The 11,310-nt window shown below is 40.5% G+C and overlaps 1 protein-coding gene across 1 annotated transcript in view; it reads right to left on the minus strand.

Moving 5' to 3' along the window:
- Positions 1-1,972: 1,972 nt before the first annotated feature.
- Positions 1,973-11,310, minus strand: part of FAM8A1 (family with sequence similarity 8 member A1) — a 9,972-nt gene continuing 634 nt past the window's right edge. The window contains exons 1-5 of the mRNA XM_045497300.1: positions 11,113-11,310; positions 9,714-9,834; positions 7,951-8,074; positions 6,842-6,981; positions 1,973-5,410 (exon numbers count right to left, since the gene is read on the minus strand). The exon at positions 11,113-11,310 is cut by the window's right edge and continues 634 nt beyond it. Of these exons, the coding sequence (XP_045353256.1) occupies positions 5,266-5,410; positions 6,842-6,981; positions 7,951-8,074; positions 9,714-9,834; positions 11,113-11,310 (728 nt within the window). The 3' untranslated portion in view covers positions 1,973-5,265. The remainder of the gene's footprint in view (positions 5,411-6,841; positions 6,982-7,950; positions 8,075-9,713; positions 9,835-11,112) is intronic.

Here is an 11,310-nt window from a genome sequence, read left to right on the forward strand (position 1 = left end):
TTCTAATTCTCACTTTATTAGTAATACACATTTGACATGGGCCTGTCTGGGGGCAAATGGTGATGAGTCCTGGAAATCCAGTCTTAATGCTCGGATGTTGATGCCGAACTAAATTGCGGGCTCGTTCATGTTAGCCATTCTCTAGGCCTGTACGAATGGGGACATTAGGCTTTCTACTGTGGGAAATTCTCATAAGAAATGTGCTAGAAATATTTAGTAGAAGTGACTGAAAATCCTACTTAAGGCGGTTGAAGAAGGAAATCTTCCGGCGCCCAAACTGAAGTCTGTAGAAATGTGTTCGGTGTGTGGCGCTTGGACTTTGCATCTCGACTGCGGCTCTTCTCGGGCTGCACGGGGGAGCTCTAGGGGCGCTCGCGAAAGCAGCTCTAGCCTCAAGCCTGTCTGTCCCCTGCTCGGCGAGCTCTCCCGCCCGGACCGGCTCCGGCTGCAGACCCGCTCTCGGTGGCTGTGGGAGCAGCTCGGGCAGGTTTGTGTTACGTGTTCTATACACAAGTGAAAACTGAGGGCGGTTGGTTGGGAGAAGGGGAAATAGCACAGGAAGAAAACCCCTTTCTCTGGCTGGAGGACTCCCGATGCAGGAGGTCCAGGCCTGCCACTTTGGGTGCCGGGTGATTTTCAGTAATTCAGGATTTGGGGCGTTAAGAAACAGTATGATGTAAACAACTGGGAAATCTCTTCAAGCTAGCCGCCTTTGTTCACATCTGTTACAAATTCTCTCCTGCAATTGTTTACGTAATTAGGATTTTGTTATTTGAAATTGAAGTGTTGGAATAACTATTATTTTTTAATGTTTATTTTTGAGAGACAGCGTGTGTGGGAGGGGGACAGAGGATCTGAAGTGGGCTCTGTGCTGATAGAGCCGACATAGGGCTCGAACTCACGAACCGTGAAATCATGACCCGAGCCGGAGTCCCTCGCTCAACTGACTGAGCCACCAAGGCGCTCCTGAAGTGTTGGGATGAATTTTAAAAATTTGTAACCAGGCTATAGTCTAACACTTTAATTTCAAATGATAAAATCCTAATTATAGGAGGTTTATTTTTAAAATTTATTTTTAACTCTTGTTGACCTACCATACTCGTTTCAGGCGTACAGCAGGAGTCTCTCCTTCGTGCTCCCCACAGTTCAGTGCAGTCATCGTCGGTCACCGTACGTTATTCCAGCAGTACTGACTGTGTTACTTACGCTGTCCTTTTCATCTCCGTGACTTGTTTCCGGGGCCTATTTAAAGTGAAACTCCCTGAAAGCTGTACGAAGGTTAGGAACCTGTGTGTTTAATGGAAACTGCACATTTGGTATAGTCAGGTTGAGGAAATGGCCGTGTACTGGGTCTAGTGACACACACCAGCTGAATTTACGAATAACACGGGGCAGCTCGTAAAGCTTGCTTTAAAAGTTCCCTGTAGTTCCACAATGTGTAGTGTGCGCCTGGGCTCAGATCAACACGGTCTACAGAGCTCAGACCAGGCCGTTTTAGCTCCATTTAGGTTTCTCAGCTTTGTTCTTCTTGGGGACCGGTTTTGTATCCTGTCCTCCTCTAGATGTGTTACAACAGGAAATGCTTGTAAGATCAGAACTAGGTTTAAATTGCCCAGCGCGGTCGTTCACCACCTATGAGACTTTGAACTTCCGGTTCTTTGGAAGTTCTTTGTAAAATGCGTTCTTAGTATCTTGTATAATGCGGGACGGTTAACCACTTTAAGGAAAGGACAGGACTGGCTTAACATTAAGCTTAGTCATCTCTGGGGAACTTTGGAGTGACTTTTGCTACAGGACTGTACAACCCCTAAGGGTGGATGGCGGATGGCTTGTTGCTAGATCTGTCTTTCTGAAAGCACTCTAGCTGACTGCCATTCTCCTGAAGGCAGAGAACGCTGGAAAAGCTGAGCAAGGTCTCCGTGAGCAGGAAATTCTAGAGCAAATCTCAAATTAACAGTCAAAAACGAAAGCATCGGTGATCAAGTATTTATTGAGACAAAGAATACAAATCGGTGGCATACAAATTATTAAAAATAGAATGCTGAATTTTACTTATAGGCAGGCCATCAGATACTGTTTGTGGGTCAAGTCCTACTATAAGGAACTGCAAGAAAATAGACACACAGCTGGAGAGGAGGAACGTCACCCAGGCAAGCACTTCTTGTAAAAGATTCTGGCCTCTGGGATGGAGGCCGGGCAACGGCAAGTACGTGAAATGACACTGGTCAGGTTTTACGAACACTGCTGTTGGCATATTCCTCCAAAGGAACCACAGCTTTGAACAGGGTAAGTGTAGAATGAAAACGTCCTACCCCTCCTCTCAGAAAGCCCTCCTCCCGAGTAGCAAGTAAACTCCCTTTTTTGTCTTCCTTTGCTGGAAACACGCATAAGTAAAACACCCAACCAAGTCCCATAAGGGAACAAATCCTTTTAATGCAGCTAAAAACCACTTTTCCTGTCATTTGAAACGATGGACACGAAAGCCTTAATTTTATCATTTAGACAAAGGGGCCCTCAACCATTTTTTTTTAAATCCTAAATATCTGGGTAAAATCGGAAGGTAAATGTTTAAGTCACTTCTGAACCAGTGCTACACAGGTATCAGCTGGGCGATACTTTGAAGGCTTTCTATCCAAAAAAGTGTTGGCTTTAGTTTTATGGTCACAGATGAGTCAAAAAGAGTGAGGCTTGTCATCCTCGGGTTTCCTCACCTCGGCCCGCGTGAACACTCAAGTCAGACTTCTCTTACGGCGCACCACCACTCTAGCTACTTTTAGTAGGTACTGAGATTTTTCTAGATGCCTGAGTTAACTGCCTATTCTGTGGTTTTCATTAGGGCACTTTCACTGCAATAGTGTTCTTTTACTCTGCTTACTTTTGATTTTTGTTCCCTTATTACTTATCTTGTAAAAGTGATGAATAATGTTTGTAAACATTCTTTGAAAACAACTATCTTTTTGCCTTTTTAGGCTAGAGCTTCGGCATGAGAATTATACTCTGATGCAGAAATTTTCTATAAATGAAATACATCAAATAGAAAAGTGTTTTTGAAAAGATGGGAGGCTTCCCACCCCCCTCCCCCCCACCACAACCCGAAGAGAAAAGAACTCTTCCTTCCCCATTTTTTGTCATTTTTTTCCCAATGATCTGGGCATCAAATATCTTTTCCTAAGTGCATTCAGAAATACAAACAGCCTTGCAATTTGTTGTAAAGGCAAAGCAGGAATACTTTTATTTTATCGGGTTATGTAACTTGAACCCTAAGATGGACCTAAATGAACCTACATAGATAGGATTCTGAATAACTCAGATATAGAAAATATGCAATTTTTAAGAAGTTAAACTGGGTGATGTGACTTGCTTTTGTTTGTATGCATTAAAATAGCCTAGACGGTGAACCTTCCAATTTTCTGAGAGGAAATTATAAAGATCTCCTCCAGAGCTACATGGCTGAAGGACATTGCAACTGGATCTCCCCCATCAGTGGCAAAAATAGTGTATCCACCAATGCTAATGTAGTACACTACTGAGTGGTACGTTTGGGTAACACTTACCCTGAAGGGCCGTCAAGCTAAATATCTTCCCAGGGGCAACAAGTGAATGATTTGTCGAGTACCTGGACGCACTTAACGGACAGGCTTTCTGTGGTGTTGAATTTAATGTAAAATTATTTTGAAAAACATGGCTTATGAAATTTTATGATAAAAAGGTATTAATAAGGACACTGTTAAGGTTTCTATAGACATCAAATGTGAATACTTTCAGTTTTAAAGGAAAAACCCACTTTAAAAACTGATAAAGTGATAATATACCTTTCATTTGCTATTAAAGACAAAAAAAAAAGTCAAGATCTTTTAAGCAATCTAATTATGAAGTGTCCAACAGAGGTTAGTGTTTTTTGGGAAAATAGTACCAGGGTTGGAGAAAACGCCTAAGAAATAAAACTTTTTCAGGTATTCTCTCAACACAGCTAACAGGGCCATCTAACAAAACATGCACACATACTTAAAACACTAAGCTTTGCCTCAGTAGAAGAATAAATTAAAATGGCAATATACAAACTGTTACTTAACATTTCCTTCAAGACACCATCCCTGGCAGACCCAAAGTGAGGTTTTGGCCCAAAGAACTTAGAAAAATGTCTGGAAATACCTGTCCTTGTTTTAGAATAGTTCATAATGGGAAAATTGCTAATATTTAATAGGCTACCTAGTATTTTACCATGAAATACTATGATTATTTAACTCCTTGAGGTTTCAAAAGTCCTAGAACTATATAAAATATAAAAGGAAACTACCTAGTGTGTAAATATCCTTATAGAAACAGAAGTTCTATTAGAACACTGAAAAGCACTAACACTTTCTTCATGCTGCACACATACTGGGAATGTTGTTTTACAGTAAATATGCAACAATTTGACGAATAATTTCCCCCCACATAGTTTGATTTAGGGCACTAAAAACACTTGCACATGAATTGTAATTTTAATTTATGGTGAAAATTTAGGACCCCCCTCCCCCCACCAAAAGCAACCACTAACTTACCTTTTCTTTAAAAAAATCAGTAATACAGCAATATGACTTAATACTTTTTCATCATCATGCAAAACTTGCCCCAAATACATGTTAGAACAGTAACGATACTTGTAAAGTGGCATCATTCCCACAGTGCATTGCAGTACAGATCTGAGAACGTCAGTAAGGGAACCTAGGCCTGCCTCCTTTGCCCCTCTCTCTTGCAGCTGACTCACTTCCTCCCAGAGTGGGAGATAAGCGGGTTATCAAATTTGTGTCCCCACCCCCCTCCCCAAAAGCAAAGACAACAATTGCCCCAAGAAGTGTTGACTAAAATAGGAGTTAATGTGTTTACAAAACACAACTGGACTTTTCCATCATTCTGGGATAAACCAAAATTTTTTAAGTTTCATCTGGAGATGTCAGAGCTGAAAATGCTTTCAGCAAATTCTAATGCCTTAGATCTTAAGAAAGTATATATTGTCCATTGTTGATTATAAAATCACTTGCCTTCTTTTCAATCTAAAAATTTTTAACATTTAAATTTAACAGATTTTTCTTCTGGAAAAGTTCTTTGGCATTCAAGTAATATCAATACTTTCAGAATAGTCACCTGCATCACACTGGAGCGACTGCTTTAATTTCTAAATCATCAATTAGTAGTGTAACCCAGGGATACTGATGGCCTTGATACATAATTTAGTCTTGTCATCATTCCAGAGAGTATGGAATTCAGGGCTCTTTTGGGGCATCATCTGACCCCATTTCTCTTTACCACAATGGTTCCTGCTACAATGTCATAGGCTGTTCGATTATGCTGAAAAAACAGCAGTGTGATGAAAGCAGGGAAAAAAGAAGCAATAGAAAAGTTCTTGATCAAAGCTCGTATAGTGGACCTAAAAAATTAAGGCAAAAAAATCAGACAAATTATATACCAACCACGCGGAGATTAATAGTATCCTATCAAGTTCAAAATACATACTTAAAACATACAAAGTCCTGACAGTTTTTTATCTTTGATATGAGTTACTTTCAAGTAGCATTATACTCTAGTAAGACCACCTGGGCTTGTTCTAAAGACATCATCAACATAAAAAGATTCAGAACTGTCACATGAAAAGCAGTAATAAACACGTCTTGTAGAAGGTGAACTAAAGGTTACAGTATTTTCTCTGATATTTTGTAGACAAATATCTATTCCCTTTACTTACCTTTTCTACAGTCATTTGTGTTTAGTTCCTTCTAAACTAATATACAAAATGCAGTCCCATTTTCCACCTTCTATGAAGCACTCACATTTTAAATTACTGGGTATTCTTTCTTTGTGGGATGCTGTGATTAAAGAAAGCTTAAAAAAAAAAAAAGCTTTCAACGACAGCTCAGAGTGGAAACTTATCCTACTAGTGCTAGATTTCTGAAAGGCTATAGAAAAAGCACAGTGGCTGAGGGTGTGGGCTCTGAATCCAGACTAAATTGTTTTTATCAGTCACTTGTGTTTCATTTCTGTAAAAAGGGGATAACAGTACCTATGGTACCTGTCTTATTAGTTAATACCTATTCAGTGTTTTTAACAATGCCTGTTACAGAAGAGGTGCTCAATAAGCAGCCATTATTGACTCATTAAAAGTAGCAACCAGGATTATAATCACAAAACTGTAAGGAAATTTTGGAGATATTAGCAAAATCAAGGCTTCCAGAGTCTCTCATATTTCTTTATCTAACAACCCAGTTCTGAGTCCCTTGGGCAGCAATTCCGGCCAGTATCCTGTTTTGCTCAACTGACAGCCCCTTAACTAACTCTCTAGAACTTGCGTTAGCACTGTTTGAACCTCCTCACAGAGACAGACACCAACAGCTAGCCGTGAGTACTACCAAGAGTTACACGCTGTCACTTAGAGCAGGAGCTGGATGCACGCGTGCATCTCTGTCCAAACTCCTGCTGCCTGTTCAGGACGGGATGGACAGGATTACCGATAGAGGCTAAAGGCGGATCAGTAACTGGCCCGATAACCACAGATTTATTAGAGAATAATCAAACTAGATACAGAGCACTGATACACAGACCACCACCACCCAGACCCTCTCATTATGGTGGCTGATAGTTCATAAAATGACTATCTTGAAATTGTACACTGAAGAGTGGTCTATAATCATATAACAATTGTTTTCCATTTTAAATCTAACAATGTGTGTTACACGCCATGAAGAAAAATTACCAACTAAAAATGCTAAAAATACTGTATCGAATGGTGGAACTTACGAATATCGGATACTAGGCTCACAATTTGTTATTTTCATAAGTAAATTAAGCTAAGAGAAGAACTTACGTTGTAATGCTAACATTTGAGGAAGGAATCACTAAAACCCGACTCGGTGCAATAAGCACTGAGGTATCACACGTCACAACTCGAAGCCCCAGCAGGAACTTCCCGGGGGTGGCTCCGCCTGCTCCCCAAATGCAGATTATCTAAGGAAAGAAGGATATTTTAATTTACTAGCTCAACGCTACCAGTTTCAAAGGTTAAGTTTTTCTGTCATCTTATTCCTTTAAAACAATTTTCACGTTGAAAGAATTTCCTAGAATACTCCGAGGTTACCCTTGTAATGCATTTCTACTGGTCTCTCAACCCCTCCATGCCACAACATGTGTACTGTAAGATTTCTCTGTAGCCCCCCCCACCCTTTTTTTTTTAGCAAGTTGTTTCTATGGAAAAATACATTTCAAGTTCCACAACCAATTTACAAGTATATTTTTGGACCACAAGACTGAAATATGTTACAAAGAAATTGTAAAACGTGTCCACTCAGGGAGCTGTATTTTTTTATCTTTTTATTTTTTTGATGTTTATTTATTTTTGAGAGAGACAAGAGACAGAGTGTGAGCAGGGGAGGGGCAGAGAGACAGGGAGACACAGAATCCAAAGCAGACTCCAGTCTCTGAGCTGTCAGCACAGAGCCCGATGTGGGGCTTGAACTCACAGACCGTGAGATCATGGCCTGAGCCGAAGTCGGACGCTTAACCAACTGAGCCACCCAAGGTGCCCCACGTATTTTTTTATCTACATTCGAGAACATTTGGAAAACATTTTTAAACAGAGACATTTGACAAAAATATGAATAATTGTAAATTCCCATTTCTTTTTGTATCGGGGTGATAATTTAAATTAGATTGTTAGGGGCACCTGGGTGGCTCAGTTGGTTGGGAGACTGACTTCGGTTCAGGTTATGATCTCGCAGTTTGTGAGTTCGAGCCCCGTGTTGGGCTCTGTGCTGAGCTCGGAGCCTGGAGTCTATTTCGGATTCTGTGTCTCCCCCTCTCTGCCCCTCCCCTGCTCATGCTCTGTGTCTCTCTGTCTCTCAATAATAAATAAACGTTAAAAAAATAAAAAAAAAAAAAGATTGTTAAATGTTAATATTTGCTGAGTCAGTAGCTTACCTCATAGAAACAAACTAATAATCTGTATATAAGAGCCACAATCATCATTTTCTGCAAGTCTTCCATTGATGTGTCTTCATCTATTTCTTCTATTATATAATGCATAGCAAACTTAGAGATATCCCTGCATAAAATAACAGTTTGGGGTTATAAAGACTTAGTCACCAGCACAACTGCACTGATATTTTTTCCATTAGTGTAAGTCACAAACTTGAACTGAAATTCTAAACTAATCTTAGGTTTCCACCCGTTTAGTTTCACAAAACATTCATTAGTCTGTTCGACAAATAAACAGCACTATTGTGAGCAGGCACTGTACTAGCCCTGGGGACATAATGGTGAGGGAACTCAACTTGGTCTCTGCTTTCACGGAGATTCTTACCTACTAGACAAAGCAGAACAATTAAGTAGGTAAGAATAAAGTGGGATGAGGGCTATTACGTAGACCCATAGGGCAGTATGGAAACGCATACCAAGAACATTTACCACGGTGAGTGAAGCCTTCCCAGAAATGACATTTGAGCTGAGATCTGGAGGATGAAGAGAAGTTAGCCAGACTAAGAAGGGGGAAGTTTCAGAGAGAGGGACTAGCCAGAGAGAGAGAGCCTTTGAATGAGACTGTGATGGAAGCTGTAAGCACTTGGGTATGGCTCAAATATTAAGTATAAAACAAGTGATTAAAAAATGAGAGCATCTGTTAAGCCATATGAAGACTAGACTTTATCCTGATGGCAGTAAGAAAGGTTTTAAGGTGGAGAGGGGAAGAATCAGAATTTATGATCTCTTTGGTTTGTATCAGAGACTGGATTGAGATAAAACAGGAGTTGGGGGACTAAGGTACCAGTTAGAAGACTTTTGCTATGATCTAGAAAAGCGATGACAATAACTAGACTAGGGAGAAGCAGTGATGATGAAGCACCGTCTGTCAGTCAAGAGGAAATTGTCTGAGTTGAAGGCTCTTCAAGAGCCTGAAAAGAAGGGAGCTGGTACCTGACTGGATGTGTCCCTGGGAGGGACAGGGAGGAATCTCAGTAACACTCAGGTTCCCAGCAAGGGCTCTAAAACATGACCACAAGGGTTTGCATCTTGACACTATCACTTCTTACCTTTGCAATGATAAATCCTGGGCTTAACTTCTTACAAACCCAAACTTCAATACATAAAAACGAGGGTATTAAACTCTACATCTCATAGTGGTTTTAAGATTAAAGAATCCATATTATTTCTACCTGCTTACTTAGCATGTATAAAGTGCTTAGCAAGTGATAAGTGCTATATGCTCATTAATAGGAGAGGAGGTTACTCAAATAGATGGCCCACTGTGTTCACGTGGGACATGCCTGATAGTATAATATGCAATCCCATTTGGAAATGCCATCTAACTTATAATCAACAGTTGATTTACCAAAAGCTCTTTATGCCTTTGTCTTTACTCTGAACAGGATAGTAAGAGGGAAATTAGTGCCTGGCCCAACAGCTGAATTAAAAAAAAAAAAGAAAGAAAAAATCAAAACCTTTACCTAACTTTTAATAGGTGAGAGTCCCAGATCTTTCAGAATTTATTAAATGTTTTTCTCTCTTTTGTAGTTATTTCTTAAAACTACCAAGAAAAAAATACGACAAAGAGATTTCCCTATTAGAGAATCCATGACACTGGCACACAGACTGTCCATTTAGTCACTTGCAGGTGTGAACAGAACCTCAGAAAACAAGATCTCTATGCAGTAGACATTAAAACCTTTCTGCAAATAGCCTTAACTTACTTTATTCCACTGAGGTGCATAATACTTAAGACAATCGTTGCTTTTATAAAGAACAGAATAAAGAAATCCACCATTTCTGCCATAAATCTGTGGGCCAAGGATGGAATAACATACTCTCTGCCTGTAAATTAAAAAAAAAAAAAAAAAAGTTAGTAAAACTACTGATTTCACATAGGCCTTGGAACCCAAGCTAGGTAATAAATCAGAGAACATAAAGTCAAGGTACAACTTGCTAATTAAAACCTTACGACAATTATTGGTATTGCCTACATGAATATAGTACATGTTTTTACAGCAACTCTATTCCACTATTTACTGAACAGTTTAAAAGTTTGCTTTCATCCTCTTAATGTTTAAAAAATGATTTCACAGATAAATTTAATTATTTAAGGTACTCAATACATTTCACTAGGGACTCAAATGAGAATCCAGGTGATCACAAGCCTAGGTCAGAAAATTAAACTTTTTTTTTTTTTTTTAAAGTAGGCTTCATACCCAAGGCTGATCCCAAAGAGGGGTTGGGGGGATTGAATTCAGGCTGAGATCGAGTTGGAAGCTAACTGACTGGGCCACCCAGGCGCCCCCAAATTAAACTTTTGTAAAAACCAAGGTTAAGTATAGACGATTACTCGAAAGTAAATACCTGTGTTCCTCATTTTACCCCCTATTCACTTTGTCTTGCTTTCTATGTAATAAATCCAATGATTATCAATCTGACATCTCAAATTCTGAGCGGGATCAAATTCAGGAAAACTAGTTTTTGTCCCTTGTATCTGTGGCTGAATAAAGTAAACAAAAAGTCTAGATAATAAACTAAACCGCGTAACTAACGCAAAACATTCTAATTCCCATAGAGAAGTAAACAGACAATATACAAGATCATTCAGCCAGGTCCCAAAGGTTCATAACTCCACTTATATTTATGTAAATCTTTTATATCCGTCAGCCCCATGTTCTTCATATAGGTAATATATAATTATATAAATTACACATTATAGAAAAGATTATATATCATATATCCTGTCATGCATAATAAATCCACGTCTGGATTTTTTCCAGCACTACCGGCACCCTCCAACCGCCACCAGCCGTCAAAACGGGTTTGCCATCTGACAATTAAGCTTTGGCTCTCTCCACGTCGTGGAGATCAAGGGCACGGTTTCAGGAGCAAAGACGTCCTTACACGTGGAATAAGGAATCAATTCGGAGAGCCAGGTCTAAAGGAAGAACAAACTGTGCAGCTTCGCGCCACACTTTGGGAATTTGAGGCCTGGGCAGAAGACAGCTGACGAACGTGGAGAAACACCAGTTCCAGATGTAAAACGCGTGCCCTCTCTCCCCACCAGCGAGCCACTTAAGACCCCTTCGCTCCGCCCAACCTTCCCGACGCGCTACTCACCTGCTTGCCGCCCGGTCTCGCTCGGGGTTCGCGAAGGAGCGGCCGATCCCACTCTGGTCACTGGGGTTGAGCGGACGGATCCCTGCCCTTGCGGGGCCCGGGGTCCCAGGCCCGCGACGGGAGCAGCGGTGGTGACGCCGGTGGCCACCCCCGGGTCGGGCCCGGCGGCCGCGGCGCTCAGGAAGTAGAAGGGGTTGT

The sequence above is a fragment of the Leopardus geoffroyi genome, chromosome B2 (assembly GCF_018350155.1).
Source record: "Leopardus geoffroyi isolate Oge1 chromosome B2, O.geoffroyi_Oge1_pat1.0, whole genome shotgun sequence".
NCBI lineage: Eukaryota > Metazoa > Chordata > Mammalia > Carnivora > Felidae > Leopardus > Leopardus geoffroyi.